Below are 26227 nucleotides of genomic sequence, written 5' to 3'. Positions count from 1 at the left end.
CTTATGCCAACCACGCCCTACGAATCGTTAGACCGCGCCGTACTCATGTGGCGCCAAGCCCTGGGAACCAGTTGTGGAAATGAGATCGCCAAGGAGGCGCTCAACTTTCACTATCAGCAGCTCCTTTGCCTCCAACTACTGTTACAGGTCCTAGGGGTGCAAATATGGAAGCCTAGCAATGGCTCATAACTGGTGTATTGCCTGATTCTATACGCCCTAGTCATATCTTCATCGGAGAATGATGTTCACGCTCAAATCTCCTTACACCACCGCGCCAACACGTTGTTCAACTTCAACCCCGCGGGAATCTCCTCGAGCGCCATATCCACCTTCCACATCTTCCCCTCCAGCCCGCCGTACCCCGAAGCCCGACCCGTCCCGAGACCCGCCGGCACCAGCAGCCCCAGGGCAACGAGCCTCTCCCATGAGAGAACAGCCACACCGCGGCCCCACACCCGCACGCCGCCGCCCAGGGCCAGCAGTCCCGAGCTGGCCGACTGCACCCGCTGCCGACCCATCAGTGAGCCGTACTCGTCGTACGCCATTGCAAAGTTGACCGTGTCTGTGTGTGCCACAATGTCCAGTCGCGCTGCTGCGATGAGGAGGCCCAGGTCCAGCTCTGAGAGCGACGACAAAAGGTGAAGCTTGGAGTTCGGTGGCGTGAGAGAGACGACCGCGCCGCTGGGCGTTGGCGGAATGACGAGGTCTAGAGATGTAGACGAGAGCGCGGAGAGGGGAAGGATGCACGCTGACAGGAATGCCGAGACGGATTTTGTCGTTGCGTAGTGGTATTGCAATAGACTTTGGAATGCCTTTTCTTTGTATAGAACCTGTGGAAAGGTGAGTCAATTTTCAGCCCTCCTCCAATCTGGCCTGGAAACATACCTCAACCATAGCCTTCCAATTTGCGTGGAAAGCTTCGTGTCCATCAACACTGACATCGATGCCCTCGACGTCCATGTCCTCGTCATCGACGCAAAGGCCCTGCTTGCATACTTTCCAGTATGCCGGCAAGCTTTTTGGGAGGGACAGGTAGACATAACGGTGGCTGAAACGACTCTTCACGCGCTTTTCCAGAGATTCTACTACGTCCATGCGTGTCGTACAGCCCAGCACCGCGATAGGGGCTTTACGCGCCTGTGCAATATCAAATAGGTTGTAGAGCAGCGTTTGCCGGGGATGCGCTGCAAACATGTCAAACTCGTCAATGATGAAGACGACCGCTTGCGACGTCACACCCTCTTCCGCCTGTGCCATTTCCGATGGGTGAGATAGCAGTGCAAGCAGCGAGGCCATTGTGTCGGCGTAATTTGACTACACGATTCGTCAGTTTCTTTGGCTTTTATCTCTTGAGGTATTGGGACTGCAAACCCGAGCATTGGCCTCGTCCTCCGCCTCCATCTCTTTGCCTAACTGCCGCCAAATCTCCTTCAGGGCCAGCTTGTCGTCGGTGTGAATGAAACCGTTTAGTCTTACAACATGGAATTCCTTCTTGTGCTGCAAAGACAGGTCGTCGACTATGCTCTCGAGGAGCTGTTTGATATTAGAATAGCACCGATGCAGTGTGCATAAGTGTTGACTTACCGTGGTCTTGCCGCAACCCCTTGCCCCTATTACGAGCATGGAGTTGCCCTCCCCAGCCAGTACCGTCTGCTCTACCAGCCGATGCGCCTTTTCGTAGGCGTCATCCTGGTCAATCAGCTTGATTCGTCGGCGACCCGTACACCGGTCTAGTAGCACCCTTTGCAGATTGCTCAGGTGTTTTGCGAAATTGGGAGTCTTCACCGCCTCGTCTGCTGCCACTGCTCGCGACTGCTTCTGCCCAACGCAATCGTTGCAGAACCAGTCTCCCCGGGGAACCTTGGGCACGTTGTAGCATTTTTGATGGAACGCCTTATCGCAGCCATCACAGAACAAAATTCTGTTCCCAGGCTTGGAATCGGGCTTCGTGCATATCGAACAAACGTCCTCGTCTTCCTCTTCCTCCTGCTTTGACGCTTCTGCTACCGGTTCTTCATCTTGCTGTTCTTCGACCTCTGACTCCACATCTTCTTCCTCCTGTGACTCCTCGTCAATCACCTTGGGCGGCGCCTTTCGTGACTTCGCGGTCTTCGCCACTACTACTTTTGCTTCAACCACCTTTTGTGATGGTTTTCGGCTTCTCCCAGATTTTGTCGGAAGATCCTCGAAAAACACCTCCTCTTGAGCCAAAGCACTAGCAGAATCGAACGCTACGCTCTTACTCCTTCTCGGCGTACCGTCCCGCTTGGACGGTGTCAAGATACCTTTCAGAGGCATAGATATGTTGCGGTTCGCCTTCCCTGTAGCCTTTTTGGACTCCGGTACTTCATTCGCAGTGGCAGAAGATCTCGCGTGAGAAGTCGGAGTCGCAGAGCGACTCGCAACCTTTTCCACATGCTCGAGGGCTTTCGCTGTCAGAGTTCTCCGGCGTCCGCTTGATCGTATCTGCGAGGAAGACTCCTCCGTCGAAGCAACCTTCTCGTCCTTTCCCAGCACCTTATTGCTCTTGCCCTTTTGAGGCTGTGGCTGCTCGATGGTCTCCCCTCCATTGACCTCATTTACATCGTGGCCGGCCGCGGCGTTGCTCTTTCTCTTCGTAGGGCTCGCTTTCTGCGAGTTCACCTCCTTCGGGCTCGAATGCAGCTCATCGTCGGAGCAGGGAATATCGTAAATATCAACGTCGACATTGCGGCGAGGCGGGATCGGAACCTTGGCAGTCGGTCGGTCAACGCTTCTTACATTGCGGATTCGACGTGGCGGGTTGTCCTCGGGGGAGTCTGGCACGTCATATGCCGAGACGGGCGAGGATGTGATTTTACTGCGAGCGGACTTCTTCAGAGCGGATGAATTGGCCCCGAGAGTACTTTTGGGTGTCGTCGGAGAAGAAGCGACAATCGGGTTGCCGTTGGCGTCTAGCTTCCGTTTCTTGAAGCTCGATGGGATACTGTGGTCTGGTTTCGCTGGTGTGGCACGACTGCGCTTGCGGCTCTCCGTGCTGTCGTTAGCACCCATTCTCCAGGATTATCACGGATACAGGAGATCACGCAACCCGAATCAGCACAAAAGAAAGGGTCGTTTCGCGAATCCGAGTCAAGAAATTGGTGGATGAATTGACAGCTCCTGGAAACTGTTGGAGGTTACGGATACCACCAGGAAATTTGGAGACTAACAAGGGTCCAGCGCGTTAACTATCTAGGTACCTGGGTGCACAACCGCGTCGGATCCTGGCAGGTACGGTCATAGCGTCCGGGACGGTTGCCCTGTCAACGAGAATGACACAACCCTAGCTCAGGACTCGGAGCCTTACCTCTCCCATCCATGCGATCGAATGAAAGCTGGAGACCGTGACAGCCAGCCCTCAGGTGCATGTCCGACTCGTAGCTAACATACCACGAGGCTCATCATAGCTTCAAAGGTAACGCGGAATTGCCATTTTACTCGATATTAACACGGTCATAATTGCATGCCTTATGCTGCTCAACGCCCGCAATAAAAGTTTTCTTGCTTCCTTGCAAGAATAAAAGAATACGCCAGGCTTTACTCAGCCATCTGAGCAGCCGTATGATCTGCTTGCATATGTCCCATCGTGAGTTCGTTCGCATGTGTAAACCACACAGCTGTCACCCAACCACCAAAACCAACGCCAAGTCTGCGGCGACTCTCACATCAAGTCCTTGCTCATCTCGTAGGACCAACCACCCTCTCTGCGAAGCTTGTCGCGAGCTGCAAGATCCTTCCTAATCTCGTCTTCTGTCAAGCGATCCGATCCACTCCAGTTGGCGCTTGATGTGCGCGCGCGGAACTTGTGCCATCTCTCCTTGTTGTTAAACACTTCCTCCATGTTGAGGGCGCGGGGAGGCCCAAAGATACCCTCAGGATTCATGGTTTCCTGTTTCATGAGGGCGCGTCTCAAATCAGGCGAATCAGCCCAAGGGGCAACCCCAAAGTGGGAGTCGTCATCATCCTCGTCCTCATCTGTATCGATTTCAGGCAACTCAATCTTTTCGCCGTCTTGGAATCGAGGAGACGATCTCGTAGCCTTGGCGGTAGACTTTGTGCTTGCAGCACCCATAGGTCGCGCCGGTGTCTTGTGAGCCGGGCCGGCAGGGTTTGGATTAGGCGCGAATGGAATGTGTCCCTGAGCAAACTGATTCATATCCACTTGTTTTGTGGACTTAATTGTGCTGTGGTGCTGGGCGGTGACGGTAGACTTGAACAAATCTCTGGAGGCACTCGGCGGTGCGTTGGTGTAGCCGTACGTCGACTTCGTGGGCATGTCCTGATGATCCACGTCAGCAAAGCTCCCGTCGTGCGCACTGAGTAATGAGTTACTAACCTTCTTGAAACCCACTGACGGAGGGCGAACAGGGGGGCCCTTGATGTTGGGTGGTTGAATGTCCATGTCAAGCTCATCGGCAAAGTCATCACTAGTGCGACGACGCTTGGCTTCCTGGGTCTTGTAAGACTGCCCGTTACGTGCGGGAGGGTTGCGAGAGCCATTGTCCTCTCTGCTGTCTTGCGGCAGGGGGCGCTTTGAGCCTGGCTTCGAAGCGTTAGAAAGAACAGCATTGACTGGTCGATCCTCTTGAGACCGATGGGCCATGGAGTTCATTCGGGACGGAGGCCGGGGAGGTTGGCCATCGGAGCGTTGACTGGCAGTGTAGTCGGGAGGGCCATTGGGCTGAGAGCGCACAGCAGGTGGTGGTGCTCGCGTCTGCTTGGCACGCTCAATTGCTGCCTGTCTCTGTGCACTCTTCTTCGCCTCGGCTTGCTCCCTCTCCCTCTCCCTCTGTCTCTCCGCCTCTTGTCGCCTTTGCAGTTCCTGCTTGCGCTCTTCCTCTTGGATCGCAGCGCGTTTCCGTTCGAGTTCGAGCTTCGCATCTCTCTTCCTTTGAGCCTCCCGCTCTTCCTGTTCCTTTCGCTTGGCGGCAAGCTCGAGTGCTTTCGGTCGGCCATTGGACGAGACAGAGCTCTTCATGCTCGCCAGAGATTGCTTGCTATGTGAGCCTGGCTGGCTTGATTTGGACTTGACCGACGAGCCCAGTGTCTCTTGCAGACCCGATGATAGTGTGCTGTTGGAGGGGTGGAACTGCGAGTGTTGCGAGCCGGTGTTAACGCGAATGACGGTAGGCGCTTGCTTGATCTTGCTGGGTGCTTCCTTGGTTGGCTTCATTGGACGTCTGAGTTCCCGCTGCCTGGCCGTCTGGCTAGGGCCAACAGAGCGAGGAGCGGATGGCGGGGGCCTGGGGGTTGGCGCTTCAGCCATTTCGACGTCGGGCTTTTCTGATTGTGAGGCCTGGGCAGCAGCCTCGGCCTCAGCCTGAGCCTTGGCCTTGCGGGGGCTAGTTCTTGTGGGCTTGGGTGCATCCTTAGGCGCCGGCGTTCGAGCAGGTCGTTCAACCTCCCTGACTTGCTCTTGTTCAGGTTCCTTCTCCTTTTGAGCAGCAATCTTCTTCTCCATTGCGGCAATCTTTTCTTGCTCTTTGCTGAAAGTCCGGGCCTTTTCCCGCTCATCTGCACGAGCCTTGTCCAGCTTGCTCATCTGATCAGCCATCAGCTTGGCCTCTTTCTCTTTACGCTTATCTTCCTTCTCCTTCTCAACGGAAGCCCGCGTTCTGCGCGCAACGGGCTTCTCAGGGCTCCCTATACTGGAAAGTGTCTGAGCATCGGCTGCAATTCGCTTGGAAAGGTCAGGATATAATGGCTCTGCGGCGATTGATTGGGGTACAATTGAGTCTGTAGAGGGACCGGGGTTGATGCCAAAGCGAGCGGTGGAAGGTGACATTAGCGAAGATTTGCCTTCAGCGCTGATGGCCGCACTGCTCGCAAGAAGACCTTTGGAACTCTTCAGAATGGAAGACAGCTTGTTCTTGACCTGTTTCAATGGACTGTCCCGGAAGCTTCGTGTAGGCGATTGAGGAGTCTCGGGGCGTCCATCCTCCGGCACGGCTGACAGAGGGTTGGACACTGAAACATGCTTCTTGGCTGGAGACAGGTCTTCAACCATCTTGTCCTTGGAAAGATCAGGCAAGACAGAAACAGAAGCAGATTTGCCATGTCCAAACACACTGGTAGTACGCTCAGGGATGACAGGTGCCCGCTTGGGGGAGCCTGAGCGACCAGGAGATTGCCGCTGCTTAGGCAAAGCAAATTCAGGGCCACTGACGGTGTCTGCCCTGTCGATGCCTTCCATGACGTCCGCAGTGTGGCTCTTAGGCAAATGCGGTCGTGGACTGGCCAGGGGCGTATCTTTCGCAGGCACAGGAGGTGCAATCCAATCATCCTCTTCACCCGCTTCCACTTCGTCTTCTTCATCATCGTCCTCCGGGAACGCCCCAGGAGTCGGTGGTGCAGCAGATCTCTTCGCGGGTGTTGCTGCCTTGGCATCTGCAACTGATTGTGTCGCAGTCGTTTGTGCAAGCTGTTGCGCAACCGCTGAGCTCGGGATCGACTTTGAAGGTCGGCTTGCGTTCGGTTGAGATTTACCGAGCAAGTTGATTTGGTCTTGTAGTCGTTGAGTGTATGTCTTGTTGTGGTTGGAGGCGTAGTTGTCGACCTCCTTTGTGTCTTCGGCTGAGCCATCGATGCTCATTCCGTCGTCATTGCCTTCCTCGTCATCTGATTCCCCAAGTAGTTCCATGTTGTTTCCCAAACTCTTTCCTCCCGTTTGCCGACCGTAGTAACTCTGACGGTTCATATCCAAGTGGCTGGTCCTAGAGACGCGAGCCCCGATACTCTTATTCTTAAGAGGCTCTCTAGCAGGAAGTGAAGCAAAGTTGAGGCTGCTCTTTCTGACTGGGCGGATCGGGCTCGACTCGTCATCGGACGGTGATCGTGTATCATCGTCCATGTGGACGTCCACATCGTCCTGTGATTCAGCAGCAGGCGAAGGCTCGGGCATGGGAGATGGTGCAGCTCCAAGCACAGGTGAGGATGGCGGTGAAGACTGCTTCGCTGGGGAGCGCTTCTGTGGTGAGGCCTTGATAGGCGACACGCTTTTTTTTGCGGAGCGAGGCTTGGGTGATACGATAGGAGGCGAGGGCGTTCTGGCTTCCTTGGCCGGGCTTGGGGCAGCTGAGGTCTTGGACGATGCTGGGGATGGAGCTTCCTCGATGAGATCGCGTATAACCCGCGTTGTCTGTTCCTCCTTGGCCGTTTGAAAAGTAACTTCAGGAGAGCGCATAGTGCGTGTTTCGGTAGGGCTTCGAGGCGCGTTCTGCTCGATGGCCTCGAAGGCGACATGGCCGGTTCGTCCAGCAGTCTTTGGGGGGCTCGATCGTGGCTCGCCAATCTGTGTCTCCTCTTCAATCAGGTCGACATCCATGTCGTCGTCGTCTTCCTCTTCGTTGTCCATGTTGTCGACATCCTGGCTGCCATAGTATCCGGAATCGGCTAGTGCAACGGGCTGTTTCGAAACCGGCCTAGGGGAGGGGGCAGCCTTGAGGGGCGAAATATTCCTGTTGATCAAAGGTGATGATGTTGATGGCGCAGGGTGGGCAGTGGGAGTAGCGCGAGTAAGATGTTGTGTGAAAGTGTTTGGGGCGCCGTTGGGAGTGGAAGAGAACACATCTGATAGTGGCTGCACCTTGTTAGCGGACGTTGATATTTGCGCGCGTGAGAGCAGTAAACTCACGATACGAGGTTCGCCATTGTCGACCTTACGCGCCGTGCGGGGCGTTTTGCTTCGAAGCTTTCCAGGTGTCTTGAAGATCTCGGCGACATTGCTGTCAAGGTAGTTAGCAATCGTTACAGAGCAACTAGCTAGGGGTCACCATACATCTCGTTCTCGTTGAAGACCCCAGCCATATGCTCATTAAGCCAGTCAAACTCGTTTCTCGCGGCAAAGGAGAACTCCTCGGCCTCAGCCTGAACGATGCTAAGGGCTGTAGTTCGTTCTTCGTTAATCCATGACGCGGAGCCAATAGGCACACGCGTTCCTCGCATCGTCGCCATTGTGAGGGGTAGATCGCGACGCGCAAGAGTGTCGCTGTGAAAGAGAAGAGAAATGCTAGCTGGTCATCGAGTTCGGAATGTGGTAGCTAGGTGTAGTAAGGTAGTTGCTGGAAAAGAAGGGGGAGAGGAAAGCAAAAAGTGGAAAGCACACAAAAGCTGTATGGATGTGTGGTGGTGTTGATGGACCTGGATTTGAATTGCATTGCGAACCGAATGTTTTGGTCGAGTCCGAATTCGGCTTAGCGCAGCTGAAGCTCGTGGGGCTGCCTGAGCCGGGGCAATCACAGATTGACAGTCGCGCTTGCGGCTTGCGGGAGACTCGCGGTGCCCTGTGTGACTGCCCGCCCCATATGTGTGCTGTCCCCGATAAGGGCCTTATCGGGCGGGAGTGCGGGAGGGTCCAAACCTTCCATCCATGGGAAGGGGGGGTGAAGTGGAAACGCGACCGATCGAAAGTAAACAATAAGACCTTGACTCTGACAACACTCCTCAGCAACACCATCGTCAACCACTAACTACGGCAGCATGAGGGTCATAGAGGTCATTATAGACGTATGCGATCACATTCCGTCTTTTATCTTTTCGATGCTAACAGTATTCAGGGCTTCAAGTCGTATGCCGTGCGAACGGTGATTTCGGGATGGTAAACAAACCCCTTGCCTTGGCTGTGAGGGGACGAAAGCTCACACAATACAGGGACGAAAGTTTCAACTCGATCACTGGTCTCAACGGTTCCGGAAAGTCCAACATCTTGGACGCCATCTGCTTCGTTTTGGGAATTACCAACATGACAACAGTCCGAGCGCAAAATCTCCAGGTGCGTAGCCATCCATTGCGGTGCATTCTGCTGGTGGCAGGTGAAGCTGATGCTATTCGCAACAGGATCTTATCTACAAGCGCGGTCAAGCCGGTGTGACGAAAGCGAGTGTTACGATTGTTTTCGACAATAGAGACAAGAAGAAGTCGCCGATCGGCTTCGAGGAGTACTCAACCATCAGTGTAACTCGACAAATCGTCCTTGGTGGCACATCCAAATACCTCATCAATGGACACCGAGCCCAACAACAGACTGTACAAAACCTTTTCCAGTCTGTCCAGCTAAACATTAACAACCCAAATTTCCTCATTATGCAGGGCCGAATCACAAAGGTTCTCAACATGAAGCCGGTCGAAATTCTGGCCATGATTGAAGAAGCTGCGGGAACCAGAATGTTTGAGGACAGGAGGGACAAGGCGCTTAAGACCATGGCAAAGAAAGAGATGAAACTGCAAGAAATCACCGAGCTGCTACGAGACGAGATCGAGCCGAAGCTCGAGAAGCTCAGGACGGAGAAGCGAGCCTTCCTGGACTTCCAACAAACCCAGAACGATCTCGAGCGTCTTACACGGGTGGTCGTGGCGCACGACTACGTAAGGTGCCAAGAAAAGCTTGAGCAATCCGCAGCAGACCTGGAGGGCAAGAAACAAAGACAAAAAGACCTCGAGGAGTCTGCGGCACGACTGAAGAGCGAAATCTCCCACCTTGAAGAGGATGTCAAACGAGTCCGAGCTCAGCGCGACAAGGAGTTGAAGAAAGGAGGAAAGGCGCAAGCCTTGGAGGATGCCGTCAAGAAGCACTCAAACGAGCTGGTCAGACTTGCCACGGTCATGGACTTGAAGAAGTCCAGCATGGCGGAAGAGAAAGAGAAGAAGACGGCTGTCGAGAAGAACGTCGCGGAGCTGGAGGCGACACTGCAAGAAAAGACTCAGGCCTTTGAGGAGATCAAAGCCCGATTCGACGCAGCCAAGGACGACCTGGAGAAGCAAAGCCAAGAAGCCGAATCCAAGGAGGAACTTTTGCAAACCTTGCAGACTGGTGTTGCATCCAAGGATGGTCAAGAAAGCGGTTACCAAGGCCAGCTGCAAGACGCAAGGAACCGCGCGACAGCATCGGTTACCGAACAGGAGCAAGCAAAGATGAAGATTGCTCATCTCGAAAAGCGTATCAAGGAGGAGGAGCCGCGAGCCAAGAAGGCGAAAGAGCAGAATGCCGACCTTCTCAGGGATCTCGAAGGCCTAAGGTCACAGGCGCAGAAGCTCGAGAAAGAGCTCGGACGACTAGGCTTTGAGCCCGGCCAGGAAGAGCAATTGTACCAGAAGCAGTCGTCCCTGCAGCAGCAGATCCGAGGTCTTCGACAGGAGGCCGACGGCCTGAAGCGCAAGGTCGCCAACATTGACTTCAACTATGCCGACCCGACACCCAACTTCGATAGATCAAAGGTCAAGGGCTTGGTTGCCCAGCTGTTTACACTCGACAAGCAAAACACGCAAGCCGGTACTGCGCTCGAGATTTGCGCTGGTGGTCGCCTTTACAACGTCGTGGTTGACTCCGAAGTCACTGGCACTCAACTGCTTCAAGGAGGAAAGCTTCGCAAGCGTGTCACCATCATTCCTTTGAACAAGATTGCGGCCTTCAAAGCCTCGGCTCAGGCCATCGGGGCTGCCCAAAGAATTGCACCAGGCAAGGTTGACCTAGCCCTGTCACTCGTCGGCTACGACAATGAGGTCTCCGCCGCTATGGAGTATGTATTCGGCAACACTCTCATCTGCGCAGATGCAGAGACGGCCAAGAGGGTCACCTTCGACCCTAACGTTAGAATGAGGTCCATCACCCTTGAGGGTGATTCTTATGACCCTTCAGGCACACTCTCGGGTGGTAGCTCCCCCAACTCCAGTGGTGTGCTCGTCACGCTGCAAAAGCTTAACGAGATCACACGCCAACTCAAGGAGACCGAGTCTTCGTTGCACCAGCTTCAGCTCACTATTGCGAGTGAGAAGTCAAAACTTGACCACGCTCGCAAGATCAAGCAGGAACTTGACCTGAAGAGCCACGAGATCAAGCTTGGTGAAGAGCAGATTAGCAGCAACTCTTCTTCTTCAATCATCCAAGAGGTGCAGAACATGAAGGAAACCATTGCCCAGCTCAAGAGCGACACTGCGGAGGCCAAAAAGAGGCATTTCGAAGCCACTGCTGACGTCAAGCGGATTGAGAAGGACATGAAGGACTTCGACAACAACAAGGATGCTAAGCTTGTTGAGCTCCAGAAGTCATTGGACAAGCTGAGGGCCGACCTAACCAAGAACACTGCTTCCGTCAAGGTTCTACAGAAGGAAGTACAGGGCGCTCAGCTCGACTCAGAACAGGTCTCTGGCGATTTGTCCGCGGCCCGCGAACAGCAGCAAGAGGTTGAAGTAGCCATCAAGGCCCAGCAGCAGGACGTCGAGGATCTTGTCAAGCAGCAAGGCACCCTGCAAGAGACTCTTGACGGTGTCCAGGCCGAGCTTGACGATGAGCGGGCCAAGCTCCATGGATTCGATGACGAACTCCACGCCCTTGAAGATGCCACCCGATCCAAGAACGCCCGCATTGCCGAGGAGAGTCTCGAGATGCAGAAGCTTGGCCATCAGGTCGAAAGGTTCCACAAGGAGCAGCAATCGGCCGTGCAAACTGTTGCGCACATGGAGAAGGAGCACGACTGGATTGCCGACGAGAAGGAGAATTTTGGCCGTTCAGGAACGCCGTATGACTTCAAGGGTCAGAACATTGGCGAGTGCAAGTCGACGCTCCGTAACCTCACGGACCGCTTCCAGGGAATGAAGAAGAAGATCAACCCCAAGGTCATGAACATGATTGAGAGTGTCGAGAAGAAGGAGGTGTCACTCAAGCACATGATGAAGACTGTCATCCGCGACAAGCGCAAGATTGAGGAGACCATCATCAGCCTGGACGACTACAAAAAGAAGGCCCTGCAAGAGACATGGGAGAAGGTCAACGGCGACTTTGGTCAGATTTTCAACGAGCTCTTGCCCGGCAGTTTCGCCAAGTTGGACCCTCCTGAAGGCAAGACCATCAGCGATGGTCTCGAAGTCAAGGTATCCCTTGGCAAGGTGTGGAAGCAGAGCTTGACTGAGCTGTCTGGTGGTCAGAGGTAAGCATACACTCAATCTTTTCCACCAAGTTTCAATGAATTCAAACTAACGCTTTCAATTTAGATCTCTCATCGCTCTTTCACTCATCATGGCCCTGCTGCAGTTCAAGCCTGCGCCCATGTACATTCTTGACGAGGTTGACGCCGCGCTGGATCTGTCCCACACGCAAAATATTGGTCGTCTGATCAAGACGCGTTTCAAGGGCTCGCAGTTCATCGTCGTCTCTCTCAAGGACGGCATGTTCCAGAACGCGAACCGCATCTTCCGAACTCGCTTCAGCGAAGGAACCAGTATGGTTCAAGCATTGACGCCTGCTGACATGAAGTAAAAGTGTTTGTTCGCGTTTGCTCGTGAATGTTTCTAAAATGGTTTTCGGATCGCGACATGATGATGATGACGATGATGGGATTTTCTTCCTCTTTTCCGTTTGCCATTAGGGCTTCTCTCCCGGTCTGAAGTAGAGGCGCAAGAGTACTCGACGGGGTTTCTGGGTCGGGCTGAAATTTCTTTTCGTTGGATACCACAGCGGAGCACGCTTTCTGTCGTTTTTCTGCACTGGGTTCGGACGGGCTTGTCTCTCTCGCGCAAAACAAGCCGGAAATATGGGAGTAATTGGCATGATATCTAATGGAGGTTGCGAGTGCGAGTATAAGGAAATCAAATTTGTTTTTTCCTGTTCTTAACCTACAACGTTCTCTCCTGCGTGTGATTGAAGTCTATGTCTATTATGCCATTTCACACACCGTAATCAAGCAAGACGAAAATCCAACCACTCTTCTCTCCTCAGCAGCACCAAATCGCCTCATCAGCCGCTGCCCAGATAATCTTTCTTCTCCTTCAGGATCCAGATCAAGATAAATGGCCTGGATTTTCACTGCTTGATGTACACATGGTCGCCGCGCTCCAGCACGGAGACGTCCATGCCGACCTCGAGCCAGGCCTGCATGTACTCGACGCGGTCGGTGCCCTCGAAGAGCGGGCACATTTGCATGCCGAGGCACCCCATGCGCGGGGCGCCCTCGTCGACATCGCGGAGCTTGCGGAGGGATCGGTCCGGTTCGGCGCCGTGGCGGGCGCCGGTTACTGGGTCGACGTTTGGCATTTTGCAGCTTTCAGGGGGTGTTAGTCAAGGTGTTTTTTTGAGTGAGTGAGTGAGTGAGTGAGTGAGTGAGTGAGTGAGTGAGTGAGTGAGTGAGTGAGTGAGTGAGTGAGTGAGGAAAGGAGGAAGGGAGCTTACCGGACGGTACGGCACGAGACTTGGAATTTGGCCGGGACAGTGACCTTTGAGGTGCCCTGGGTGAAGTTGACCCATTTCCATGATTCCTCATCGTAGGCTGGCGCATCAGAGACTATGTTGTCACAGGATTTCGTCAGTAAAGCACTTGAGCCTTAAAAGTTTGCCCGCTATCGAGCCTCTAGAGAGTCTCGAGGGAAGGAGATCATCTCATGCTATATTAAATCGAACTTACCAATGATGTTGGACCGGAACCTCCTGACATCGAGATGCTTGAGTTCGTCGTCCTTGGGCACCTTGGCGTCAAAGTCCTGGAGACTGCTGATGTTCATGATATGCAGGGGATACTTTTTTCCAATGATTCGTTAGCTTCAAGTCTCCTTCTCTCACTTCCCACACATCCATTTCTTATCCCTCTCAACGAAGAGAAACCCGAAAAAGGGGTAAGGGGACGCAAAACCGAGAGCCAAAGGAGGAACAAAAACTCACAGCATCCTGGAATCCAACAATAGGTTGATACCCAGCCTCCTCCTTCCTCGGCGCACACCGATACACCTCCCTCAACTGCCCCGGATCAACCCGGAACAGCGCCAACTTGTTGCTCACCCCCAAATACCGACACAGCTCCCCCGGCAACTCCTTCTCCATATTCAGAGCCGGCACGACCTCCTTCCACACCTTGACGTCCTCGCGCGTGTAACCGCGCTCCGCAATCTCCGCGTCCGTCGGGAACTCGACCGGCAACAACACCTCCATCTCCGGCTGGCCCCTCCACCCGTCCCGGATCTTGGACGCCACCCACGACATGGTGCCCCGGAACCCCGGTTCCCGCCAGGGGAACCGCATCACGATCCACGCGTCGGAGGACTTTTCCATGAAGACTGTGGACTTGGTCGCGTCGGGCACGTAGACGTCTACCTTGATGGTCGCGAGGAGCGGGAACTGGCGCTGCGTGACGAATTCCCAGGTATGTTCGTCTTTCGCCTCGGCCGAGTCGTCCACGGCGGCCGGGAAGCGGGACTTGAGCTGCGCGAAAGTGTACAGCCTGTCGAATTCCAGGCCCGTCGGGAGGAGCTTGCTCCGGGTCACTTCAATTCCGCGGCATGATTTGATGGGGTAGACGCAGAGCGCCTTGACCCGGGCGACGGGCCCGGCGCCGGTGCCGGTGCCGGCATTGGAAGTGCTGCCGGCGTCGGCCTTGACGGAGTACTGGTCCCGGAGGTTGCTCTTTGGCGGCGAGACGCCAATCTTGGTGTGGGTTGAGCGTAGGGCGTCGCTGGTCGTGGCCGGGATGGGGGGGAAGATGTAGAGGACCGGGACGAGGAAGCAGAGGAACGTGGCGAAGGGGAGGAGGTAGAAGCCGATGCCCAGGTGGTGTGGCTCACCCAGAGCGGATGCCGAGATATTTGGGTCCATTATGATTATGCTTCTTTCTCTCCCTCTGTTATTGCCGTTGATCCTGTTGTTGCTTGTATTCTCAATGTTTTGTTTGTTGTGTGCTCTCTGTGTACAACAGTATCTGGTTCTCCCTGCGATCACTCACTCACTCACTCCCTTGCTTGTAAGACGGATACGGGTGGGTTGTGATGAGAATCGGACGTGTGGTTGGAAGCTCCACCACCAATTTCACACACGTAGTGTTTTATTTCGTCGACGATGTAATCGAGGGCTTCCAGTTCATGGTACGATATGAGCTTCACATCATCTCACCCTTTTAGAATCACGCTTCCTATTGACAGCGCGGCTGAAACCTTCCATTCATCCCTTTTGGCAGGGTCCAAGACCCCTACGGCCCGGGCGCGTGCTTGATGCTGGCCTCACGTGCAGAATCAAGTGACCAGCTTCTTCCAAGAGACAGTTTCCCCTGCTTAGTCACTCAACCCTCCCCCAAGGGAAGCTGGTCTGTGCTTGAAACGAAACTTGGTCCAAGGAAACTCGGTCCCGAGTCCCCCGCGCCTGATTTCAGAACCGCCGCACGTATAGGCGGTGGGCAACGGTATCTGCAGTTCCGTCACTGGTGTCTGTATGTAGCTCCCTAGGAGCACCCACGGCCACCTCGAGACGTATAATCGTCAATTCGAAACAAAAGCAGGGGAATTGTTGCGATCTTCGTTGCGAAAAGCGGGATGATGCCATCAGCACGGGGGACTGCAGATGCCACGTACTGGCGACCCCTACACCCCTATCAGCCACAGCAGATGGATGACGCCAACATCCCCATCACCCTCCCACGCCTCCTTGTCGATTCTTACGTCCGTATGCGTAATAACTTTAGAGGTGCTGTGACACATCTCTAGCGGCAATTAGTCTCGGCGCCTTTTGAATTTTTATTTTCCTTCAGTTGGCTTCTGTCTTGTGCGACGAATTAATTTCATGACTCCCGGACGCTTCAGCATTGGGATTTGATGTCGAACGGGGAAGGGCGCATGAGATCGTCCGCCAGCCTCCAGGTCTAGAAGAACCATTACCTGTGTACCTCAACAAGTCGATCTGGAGGTGTAAACCCCGTCCCTTCCTTCAGGGCGAATTGTTAAGGACCCGACGAGGTTCTTCCGACAACCTCTGAGCATCATAGCATTCGCAAGGTACCGACAGCTTTAGCCGCCGCTTCTAACTCGGTCGTCGTGTTACCGACGTAGCAGGAGTGACTGTAACGCTAAGTTCGTATATCACCAAGGAAGAACGCCTCCGACCGCGAGTGGCTTTGCGCCCGTTGTAATCTGATGGCAACAGATGAGGTTGGGCTGTTGTTGAGTGTGAGTGAATGCCACTCGGTCTGATCGCAATGTCACAATGGGCTGGCGAACATAGTCCGTTCCTGGCGTAGCATCCATTGGGCGTCTCCTGCATAATCCCCGAGAGGAAATCCCAAACTGGTAGCATTGCAACAGGAGAGGAAGGTAAGGTGATGTCGTTGATGCCCATTGCGATTGGATGTTCAAATCCAGAGTAGTATCCCCTCGTCGGATCGGAAAATTCGAAGGCGGGCTGTCCCTGAGACTGCGCGAAAGAACTTTGAGGCTGCATGGATCCAGTTCCATGGGATCTACAAATACGGTCTGGTATGGTCTGATCACTGCTGGTCCAGCTCTTCAATCTGCCGACTGGTAGATGCGCGCAGGTCTGCTGTGATAAATGCGAGTACATGTGAACTATCACTTGAAAAAACTCTGGAAGTCCTACTGTTACTCGCCATGTTAAGCTCCAGTACCAGTGGCGGAGGAGTAACAAGACGAAGCCAATGTCACCATGTGTATGGCTGTGTAATAGATCGATCACGAATGCCTTTCCAATAGGAAGAATGGTAATGGTTGCACCGATACTATGCGACCAGGGAAGCTTTGAGATATCGGCAGATCATTTGCATCGTTCCTGCGCCTCTGACCCGTCTGGGACGCGCGTTATAGGTAGGTAGTAGCCTTTGAGGAATTCGGCCCGGACGAAGAAGAGCCGCACGTCCGTCTAAAGTGTGAGGTACCGTATGGAAGAGGCCATTGCGATGCTCAATGCCGAAAGTAATTCGTCAATCGCGTCGGAGATTGACAAAGAAAGGCGCATGTATCGATATACCCTACACCGGATGGTACTTTGCCGCGGATTTCGAAGAGAAGATCAGGATGCTACTCTGATACTGTGACTGTGGCTTTGAGGTCTGAACACATAGACCCTGACTGGGGATGGGAAAGAGAAGGCATCCCACAACCCGGCTTAGATCGCATGGCTGAGCAAAGACGACATCCCGGAGCGGTCGGTCCACTCAGCGCCATCCGGGGTAAGAACTTGATATCAAAGCGCACGATGAGTATGGTCGCAGATGATGGACAACCTCACCAGGTTTTCACCAAGCAGCACGAGCTGGGGTGTACAAGCTACAGACCGTATATTCCTTCAGGTCAGCATCTCCATCTTGTAGAAAGGTACACAGCTGGTTGAGTAGGAGTAGATACGGAGCATCTTAAAGAGACCATCACCAAAGTCTCCTGAATATGGAACAAGAATTAGAAATTACTAGAGGCCTTTGCGCCCGTAGTAAGACATGGCTGACCCCATAGCAACTGGGTATGATGATGACCAATGAACCGTGATTGCAAAAGGCGAGGAATGACGGCGATGGTCATCACAGTGGGTTGGCTGTGGCTCCTAGGGAGTCGAGGCCAGGACCTTCTCTCCAAGACTGGCGTATGCCTGGCCCCTGTGTTTTGATGCCTCTCTTAAGATGCGGTTTTCCCCCTCCCTTTTCCCATCTCCCGGGTAATTACGCAGTGATGGTCCTCTGTTGATATGCCGTCCTTGATGTCTTTGATGACTTTTGTTCCCTGTTCATAGGTAGTCGTGTATGTTGATGTCAACATGGGGCTGTAGTAGAGCCATGTTGTTGGCTAGTCCGGTTGATTCAACCTGAAAACGCCTTCCTCATTGTGTCAGCCATCCGCTTGATCTTTTAGATAAGTTAGCTATCGGAGCATATGCCAACATGGGTTTGGTGAACATACCTACAGTCGATTTGACCAGCCACAACGGCAGGGCCTCTTTGCTGATCTCACTTGACGGCACTTGCGATTGCTTCAAAGCCAATGCTGGCCGCTTCTGCCCCACTGTGAAAGGATGGGAAAGCGGACGAAGTACAGAACGATGTGAAGCCTTGGGTTCATCTGAGGACGAGGCCCCCATGCCCCCCGTCTTTGCGATCCTTCTAGGCCCTGGCTAGGCAAATTTTGGTAAGACGCCAAGCATCGTTGGCCTTTTTGTTTTCGCGCTAGACTTTTGGACGAAAGACGTTCGTGGTATGGCGAGTGGCTGCATATATGTTAACCAAATGCGGGTTCGCGTTCTTTGTTCAGGCATGTACCTCTCTCTCGAGAGAGAGGTACAATCATGTTGCGTTCTTTTGTGAAGACTGATTGACTCTGCCAGTCTATGGATGGTTGTGCCCAGATTTGGCAGAATACCGGAAGAGCTATAGCGTGCTTCGAGGCTGGCAGCAATTGAGCATTTTCTACCGCTTCTCGCCCTTAACGCAAAGGTCATACCTAACATTTGGGATTCTTCTCCGGGTCCGCGGGAGTCGAAGTCAGGTTTCTCTTGATTTGTTGTAATACCGAGCAGCTTCCCGCCTTCGGGGGTTGCTAGGATATGAGCAAGGGAGCCATTATCACTTTCGTTCGGCGTCGTGCTCGTTTGATCACTGCGTGTAAAGCTAAAGGCTATATCAAGCCATCTTATTACTTGTGATTTGCAAACCGTATCCGCCATGTCGCGCTGCCAAACATGACTGTCTTCTGGTACTACCAGCCTTTCGCAGGCAGTTCATCCGATGGCGTCAACCTCGAAAGGGCAAGACGTTTTGGTGACACTATTGAGCAAAATAAGCCAACGACCGTTACCGTTGACTATCTGCAGCGATCAAGATTCCGCGCGCCACAGATGGTTCAACGGCTGTTGTAACGTTTGCAAAATTTTCATCCTCGATTTCTGCAACTCGCGAGTGCCGTTCGGCAACGATTTCGTTCCCAATTGAGAACCGTATGCCATGTTTGCTTGTCCAAGCAGTCCCTCCATTTCGGGGTGGGTTAGTTGTCAAATCCGTGTCATAACTTTGCAAGGAGTCTCTATCGACCAGGCCACGCTAGATTAGGCCACTGTCAGGATTTGAATAGGGAGCCTGGGGCCGTAGCTGCAGGACTGTGGGAACTATTGAGCATGATGCTTGTGCTTCTGTGAGGGGTCCTATCTGGGCGTATTCCCCTTTTCTATGGGTAGATGCATCCCGTCCCTGTTATGGAGTGTTGATCCACAGACGAGAAGGCCACATAGTTGACGGCTAACATGTGATTTGCTGGAGTATCCGTATACGAACGGCGCTTCTCTTGGTCATCTCTCAATGACAATATTGACTGCTCTGTGCTGGGGGTATGTAGTGGGAAAAAACTCTTGGCCGTCGTTGAACCCGGTGGTCAGCATCGAGGTTCCGAGGCGGCCGACATATTGAGAAACAAATCTGCAGTCGGTACCCGTATCAAAACCCATGATCCCAACAAGGACCCAGAACTATGACCGCCTCCTTGGTGGGGTATTGCAAAAAGCAATGAAGGAAGACTTGCGAGAGGCTTCAGGGCTCAGGCCTGTCGTAGGCCCCCTTGTCTCGGGGCGTGCCTTGCCACGGGAAATCTGCAACCCTGCACCGGCAGCGGATGACCTGGGTCACCAAGAACGGTGGGAGAAAGTGAGGTGCGTCTGTTGCTTGGGACTATACCAGACGACTAACACCCTCGACGGTGGAACAAAGTAGGACATAGAGCGCTGCAAATAAAATTGCGAGACGATGGCGGTTTTGTGGCGAATCCTGCAAATGAGACCATGCATTATCTTTTCCGGATAAAGCGTCTTCTCCGTCATATATGACGGGTTTGAAGACTCGTCCCGGTGGGCCAGATCCTGCTATAGGGTGCTACTTTTGATATTGAAGCAAACAGCATGGATGGTATGAAGTCGCAGCTTCGAGCAGCTGATTGCGTCGTGACTCGGGTTCTCCCGAGCCATAGTAGACTGTGGTGCGGTGCGGTACGACGCGGATAGGACGGTTGGATTAAGACGCAACAAGCCCAGAAGCGCTGCAAACTTTCGACCAGGCCAGGCTGACATGCTGGAAAAAAAAGTTGAGGGGTATGTTCTGTTCTAGAAGCCGGGCCGGCGGTGATGGGCGTGACAGAACCAAACCACGCAAGAAACAGGGACAGAATTGGGTTCCATTGTGCGGCAAACACGGAGCAGATGAGACGTTGCAGTCCATCTGGATGATCGATTTGTTAACGCGCTGTCGACTGGGAGAGTGTAGGGCGAAGCAAAGTCTAAAGCTTCAGCTCAGCTAGTCTTTTTGGTGCAATGTAGAGCCAAGATGCTCAGAGATGCATTTGGAGCATGCCGTTTTTGGCGACGGACGCACAGGGCGCTTATTCTTTGATGTGACTTGTGAGGGCGGATGTGAGGTGTGTTTAAACTGTGGCGGCGTGCAATAAGGCTGATTATCCGGTAGGTATTACTTGACAGCTGCAAGCAGCAAAACATGGGAATGGAGTGGATGACTGAGATGGTCCAGGTCCAGCTGAGATGTCTCGGAAAGTGCCGCAATTCGCCTTTCGTTGACCAAGCTCACTGGCGCTGTCGCTCAGGAGCCGTGGTTTATTTTAAAAAATTGCTGCGTCGCGATGGAATTTTGCTTTGAATGTGCGAGAGAAGATGCAATGCGGTGCGATGCAGCGCAGTGCATGACATGACATGGCATTGCAGCAGCTGAATCTAAGTTACAGCACACTCCATATTGTTGTCCACAACCGTCCCAAGCTAAGAGGGCGAATGAGGCAAGTGTGGCCACATGAGATGCATCTCAGGCAAGTACCTATGCCCATGGGCCAGTTCCTAGGGGCGGAAAGACGCGGGAAGTGACTGGCCGGGGAAATGGAAGGAAGGACCTTAGATGGTAAGTACAGATACGGGTACGTATACCTTCTCAATCGGTATTACTACCTTAACCCAGCTTAACCCAGCTTCACAGGTACAGATATATACGACTGAGCCGACTGCTGCCAAACCTCAGGTACTGCCTTTGCCAGTAGCAGCTGCAGTTTCCTTCCGACCGTGAAAAAGAAAAGAGACAAGTGTACAAATTCCAAGAAAACATGTAATGGAGGCAAAAAAAAAAAAAAAAAACAGGAAAAAAAAACAGACCGGCAGGTGCACAATGCTGCAGCGCACCTTCGATCGGTCTGGGCCGCTAAAAACCATTGGATCGGGTCATTGCACGTTAAATTCACAATACCGTAACGCCGCAATGAGGCATATCCCAGTTCAAACCGACATCTGACTGGCTGGGGGTGACGTGAGGAGGGGGAGAGAGAGAGAGAGAGAGTGTGTGTGTGTGTGTGTGTGAGAAGATGGGCAATGGCAATCTACCTTAAGTCAGCTTGTGCCGTATGCCGTAGCACAGTGGGAAGAAGAGGAGGCAACTTGTTGGAGAAGTGAGAGAAAAGGATGTTGTTGGAGAAAGTAGACTGTGAGGAGCTGTGTGAGTGAAGTCACTGAAGTGGTGTGTGAGCGTGCAGCGTGAGATGTGAGGCAAGGCGCAATGATCAAGAGCCGGCACTTTCCCTACCATCCGGATCTTACCTGAGAATTTGAAAGCACGCGCTACACATTGCAGGTCCCTGTCCAGCCTCGGTCTTCCTTGCTCAAGCTCGGCCCCTAAAGCAGGTGCAATGCGGAGATGAAGCCACCGTGCAAGGTTGGACGCTGTAATTTTGAATTCTTCACTGAGGGACTTGCGGATATTGAAGCCGACTTTGGCATATGTTGGCAGCTTCATGACTTAGGGCACTGGAATCATGGAATAGGAAAATATGGCTATTACATGGTAGACCACTGATTATTGAGGTAAGGCAGTGTACCTTGCTCTGGAGTCTGCTTGGTGCTAACTGGGGTTCCGCCACCCACCGCTCTTTTATTTTTGCTTCTCATTTTGTGGGATTCCACTCCTGTATCAAGATATAATAGTACCTAGTGTAGACGACAGAATTGAATGATTCAGGAAGGTCCAAGGGAAAATCGAGGTTCGTAAGACCATGTATGCATAGACACAGTTCCTTGGCCATTAGATTATCCAATGATCGACTCGTTGCAAACTTTGACCGATATATATTTGGCCATAGGAACGAACTCTGGTTGGACGAATGCATCAAGTCTCCAGTGTATCGTCGGATCTTGCGTTGCCGCGCATTCCTTGAATCCATGAACATGACTGCATACCGAGTTGTCACTGACTCTTGAGTCTCAACCCCAACTCCTTTTGACCCTCCTCGTACGCCTGAAGTAGAGTGTCGAATGCAGATGGAAATGTGTTCAGGTCCAGGATATGAGCAGGGCTTTGCTCCCAAGGTACTCCATTCGGATAGACCACGGGGCCATGTCATGTTTCTCTCCGATTACCAAATTGGCAGAATTGAGGCAGGCACGGCAGGAAAGACGAGGGGAATGGGGGTTCGACGAGCCGTGGGCCGCCTGCTTTCTGCTTCGAAGTAAGTACGGAGTAAGGTAGGCGGTACCTACGGAGTGTTCCATGATCCATACGGAGTACTGCATAGTAAGGTACTCCGTACCTAAGCAGGTTGAGTCTTGACAAAAGGCCCCCGGCGCCGACGGCACCATGGGACCGAATCGTGGGAACTTGGAAGGTGGACCCGGCCCGTCCAGTTTTTGACTCCTGCTGTTTCGAGACTTGATCATCCAAGAGGGCCTGCTTGGGGCCTGCTTTTCCTGCCCTCTTTTGCAGCACATTAATTACATAATACTCTTTTAAACTCACCATCCCCACTCGGGCTACTCTCCACTTTCTTTTTTTCCTTCCGTTCCGCGGATGCCTTGTTCGTCTGCCATCTCTTCTGCGTCAGGTCTTTCGAGTTCCATGCCATCGTGCCTGTGCTGCGATACAACACGACGAACACAATTCCCACGTGACTCCCACGCTTTTCGTTTTTTTCACTTCTCGATATGGCTGGTCAGGCCACGCGATATGCAAAGCCTGGTCTGAACCAATCTGGATCAAAGTAAACGGTGCCCAGGTTATCGTTGTCGCATCTCAATTTAAGCCCCCTGTAACCTCGAGCTACCTATCTGGACACAACTGGAATCTGGATGATTCAACAAGACATCTACATACGGATATGGGTACGACGTACTGCACAATGCAATGCCTACGCCCGCTGGCCATGATCAATTCGATGAATTTAGCCATCAGTACAAAGCAATCCGGACACTTCTCCATCTCCTGAGTCCCCAGCTGCTCCTCTTCCAAAAATCCTCCTTACCGCGCACGACAGCGTTTGCTGCATATCGACTAATGCAGGCTCGACCTCCCGCCTTGAACGAGCCCTGTCAGATCAACCTTTGGCACGCCCACTTGGCTGCCTTTTTAGCTGCGCAAAGTACGTATTACGGAGCAAGAAACCACCCTCGCCTTCTGCCGCTCATCCTGGCATGGGACGATGTTGCTCTGCTTGCATGTTGGGATTGTTGATCAGTGCCCGCTTTCGATCCACAGCCGACGCCTCCATTGGCCTCAACCACTGGCATGGCCCTCCCTGCCCCGACTGTCCTGGGACGGAAGCCAGTCTCGATCGTCGACTCCTACGAAGTTTCCCTATATCCGGACTGCGTACACAGACAGTACTGCTCTTCCGCTTTTGGTCGAGATGCGCCAGCGCCAGACGCCCCCGAGCAAGTGGTCCGTTGGTGTATTCACTGCAAGCAATTGATATTCTCGATCTTGCACATCAGCCGTCGTCCCTGGGATCTCCTCTGTTCATTCGACATAGCCGTCATATCGCGTACGGATACGCAATACCTACCCAAGGATTCTGGCATAGACTCAAGGAGGTTAGACAATTCAACGAGCTTCTCGGGACCACAGGGGGGAGGGGGGGACCGCCCAGGCACTGGGATTACATGAACCAACAGGGCGGAGAAACTTTCAATCAGGTACCCTTTTGCTAGGGCCAGTCCTCTCCCCTGGCATCTTGCTAGCTTTGTGGTGCTTCAGCTGCGACGTTTTCCTTTTCTCAACCGTCAGACGGCTCAATACTGAATCGAGTCGCTCCCTCAGCTGCATCTTATTGTCAACGCCTGCCCCCTACGATCCCGCCGACTCCCGTTCTCCAAATCCAGCTTCTCCACTCAAGTGCGACATGTCACTGAGCACAGGCACCGGCAGCTACACGACAGCAACAGACGACGGCGGCAACGGCACCGACCTGAACTCATTTCTCGTCCCATCCTCAGGACCGCCGCCTTTTTAAGCATGGGCGCTAGCGGCATCAGGTTCCCAAAGCCAAGAAAGCTAGATTATGCTGCCGCTACTGCTCTCACATCTCTGTCTGCCCTTGCGCCCTCCGCCACACCACCCCGGCCGCACCTCCCGACCCCATGTCTGTGCTCCCGCTCCAACGACACCCCCTTCACCATTTCAATGACACCGAAACCTGGGACCCAAGACCTGGAAGTGGGTGTGGAGTGTGGGTGTGGCTAGGGTTGATGAGGGGTGCTGGTCTCTCCGTCTTGCTCCTCTTCCTGATGCCTCCACTAAGCCCATGGCTCGACGCCCCGACAGCCTGGGAACACGCAAAGCATCCATGAGTGCCTGGCCATTCAGTCCCCTTCTTCTGGTATTCCCCCGTGCCTCTGGCCGTTCGTCCCGCTGCAAATTGGGCGTGTTCCACGGGTCCTTGACTCCTTTCTGCGAATTCTGCTAGCAACGATAGCTCGGACTCGGCGGGGAACATCTTGCTGCGGATACTGCTCATATGGTTCGAATTTCGAATACGATCATTCCAAGTAATACACCCATTGTGACGGGTAGCTGTCAATAGATCCACGGGAGCTTCCCATCATCAATCTCCGCCGTCTTAGACAGGACCAGGCCCACATTGTCTAAGAGTGACCTTTTAACACGAGCTCATAGGCCTAGAGTTGTGACTGAACGCCAGGGCTTGTACAAGTTCCGCGCTAGAGTGGCACAGAAGAACGCGCCCACGGTTTTCTTAAACTGCCAGACGAGCGCTGGCGCCGCTCAACGCATTTGCGCTACACGGCAAATTTGCGCGGACAGGCTTTTAAGGAACGCGGTTTCAAAGGATGGGCCTGGCGGCGGTGTATGTGCAACTTGGGTCGTACTAAGCAACTAGTGAGGACGCCGCCGTTCACTCATCCATGTCGATTCCAGGGCGAGTATGCCCAGCTGTCACGGCTCTTCTCTCGCGGGATCCGAGATCAGAACATCAGATCAACAACAGGAACCTCCACATCATTTTCAGCTAGGCTGCTGTTGATCAAACTTCAACAACCAGATGTTGACAGGGCTTCAATTATCTGCTTTTCCCGCCCAACCCCAGCAAGCTCATTCCCAGCTTTGCCCCCACCACCGACCTGGGCGCTTGCTTTGGCCCGTTACATCACCTTAGACACAAGACCCTTGTCTCATCATTCTGCCAGGGCTTATCTGTGCCTCTTCTTCCGCCGGGTTCTGACGTTCAGTCCAGTTCCTGATCCAGAGTCCTTTGTACTTTGTACGCTTGTGAGGAGGAAACCCATCTCTTCAGGCGGAGGGGTGAGTCGAACCTGTCTGCCGGTACCGCTGGGTCGGACGATCTTTACTCTTCTCCCTATGCTAAGACTTTGGGCAGACGGCCAGACCAATTCGAGCACAGCCCGGACATTCACAGCCGTTTGGGCTTAGGACGACCAGCCGTTGCCACGTTCATCAGTAGACACGGGTGGTGACGGGACTCCATATCACGCCTTGGATCGGCCTCTTGCCAGCGTCTGCCACGCCTCAGCCGCCCCAGCACTCACGCGCCATCCCGGAACCTTAATCAATCTAGGGCCGTCTTTCCAAACCGCTTCTCCCGAGGCTAGGGAACCACCAGCAAGACACAGAGCTCGCAAGGGTGGCTGCGCCAAAAACCCCTTCACCCCGCGCCAGCTTCTTTCATCACTTTTCAGCACAACCGTTCTCTATCCCAGTCCATTCCTGAGTATCCTATTACTGTTGTGGACTGTCCAACCGTCTAGACATTTCACATTTTCGGCAAGTCACGTATTCTAGGCCACCTCAGAGCTGCCCATCTGGTCGACTCTCGCTCCCTACTTGGCGCCACCCACCCGTACACCATCACACACCAGCGGGCTTTTTGACTTTGGAATCTACATTCCACGCCTCTTCTGGCTGTAACGCAGCTACAATACCCACATGTTTGGGCAGTTTCGTCTCACTTTTGGCCTTACCGCTGGCTTCGAGTCTTCAGATCTGACGTACTCATCTGCTTGAATCTCTTCGGCAACCCTTTCACTCGATCTAATCCCCTTGTCGGGCCCAAGTGAGTGGAACGAGGCACATCGATACCTTACTCACCAAGCCGTTGCCGTGTATTTCGTTATACAATACGGCGTATTCTTCGTACTCGTCGATATTCAGGACCAATCTTCATGCCAGTTAGCGCTTCATCA

At 53.4% G+C, this 26227-nt stretch overlaps 7 protein-coding genes across 7 annotated transcripts; 4 read left to right on the top strand and 3 right to left on the bottom strand.

Moving 5' to 3' along the window:
* Positions 1 to 251: 251 nt before the first annotated feature.
* On the bottom strand, positions 252 to 7974 carry CPAR01_10934 (inner centromere protein; the record flags this gene model as incomplete). The annotated part of the gene is made up of 9 exons (XM_060495194.1): positions 252 to 830; positions 886 to 1314; positions 1372 to 1533; positions 1585 to 3016; positions 3329 to 3356; positions 3412 to 3428; positions 3687 to 7600; positions 7655 to 7745; positions 7799 to 7974. The coding sequence occupies 9 exons, from the start codon at positions 7972 to 7974 to the stop codon at positions 252 to 254; spliced, it is 6828 nt and encodes a 2275-aa protein (XP_060345542.1).
* A 525-nt stretch (positions 7975 to 8499) lies between these two features.
* Positions 8500 to 12271, top strand: CPAR01_10933 (RecF/RecN/SMC N terminal domain-containing protein; the record flags this gene model as incomplete). Its single annotated transcript, XM_060495193.1, has 5 exons — positions 8500 to 8526; positions 8577 to 8617; positions 8671 to 8791; positions 8857 to 11942; positions 12007 to 12271. 5 exons carry the CDS (start codon positions 8500 to 8502, stop codon positions 12269 to 12271), a joined length of 3540 nt encoding a protein of 1179 aa, XP_060345541.1.
* A 543-nt stretch (positions 12272 to 12814) lies between these two features.
* On the bottom strand, positions 12815 to 14593 carry CPAR01_10932 (MOSC domain-containing protein; the record flags this gene model as incomplete). Its single annotated transcript, XM_060495192.1, has 4 exons — positions 12815 to 13052; positions 13181 to 13292; positions 13413 to 13524; positions 13667 to 14593. 4 exons carry the CDS (start codon positions 14591 to 14593, stop codon positions 12815 to 12817), a joined length of 1389 nt encoding a protein of 462 aa, XP_060345540.1.
* Positions 14594 to 15787: 1194 nt separating this feature from the next.
* CPAR01_10931 (uncharacterized protein) lies at positions 15788 to 16204 on the bottom strand (the record flags this gene model as incomplete). The annotated part of the gene is made up of 1 exon (XM_060495191.1): positions 15788 to 16204. The coding sequence occupies one exon, from the start codon at positions 16202 to 16204 to the stop codon at positions 15788 to 15790; it is 417 nt and encodes a 138-aa protein (XP_060345539.1).
* A 2241-nt stretch (positions 16205 to 18445) lies between these two features.
* CPAR01_10930 (uncharacterized protein) lies at positions 18446 to 19231 on the top strand (the record flags this gene model as incomplete). Its single annotated transcript, XM_060495190.1, has 2 exons — positions 18446 to 18618; positions 19096 to 19231. 2 exons carry the CDS (start codon positions 18446 to 18448, stop codon positions 19229 to 19231), a joined length of 309 nt encoding a protein of 102 aa, XP_060345538.1.
* Positions 19232 to 23418: 4187 nt separating this feature from the next.
* On the top strand, positions 23419 to 24021 carry CPAR01_10929 (uncharacterized protein; the record flags this gene model as incomplete). Its single annotated transcript, XM_060495189.1, has 2 exons — positions 23419 to 23450; positions 23829 to 24021. The coding sequence occupies 2 exons, from the start codon at positions 23419 to 23421 to the stop codon at positions 24019 to 24021; spliced, it is 225 nt and encodes a 74-aa protein (XP_060345537.1).
* Positions 24022 to 24875: 854 nt separating this feature from the next.
* Positions 24876 to 25457, top strand: CPAR01_10928 (uncharacterized protein; the record flags this gene model as incomplete). Its single annotated transcript, XM_060495188.1, has 1 exon — positions 24876 to 25457. One exon carries the CDS (start codon positions 24876 to 24878, stop codon positions 25455 to 25457), a length of 582 nt encoding a protein of 193 aa, XP_060345536.1.
* Positions 25458 to 26227: the final 770 nt, after the last annotated feature.

This window comes from Colletotrichum paranaense (genome assembly GCF_030867605.1).
Source record: "Colletotrichum paranaense strain IMI 384185 chromosome Unknown Scaffold_9.1, whole genome shotgun sequence".
Taxonomy (NCBI): Eukaryota; Fungi; Ascomycota; class Sordariomycetes; order Glomerellales; family Glomerellaceae; genus Colletotrichum; species Colletotrichum paranaense.
Note: the sequence above shows the minus strand (reverse complement) of the source record. Positions and strands in the feature narration are given on the sequence as shown.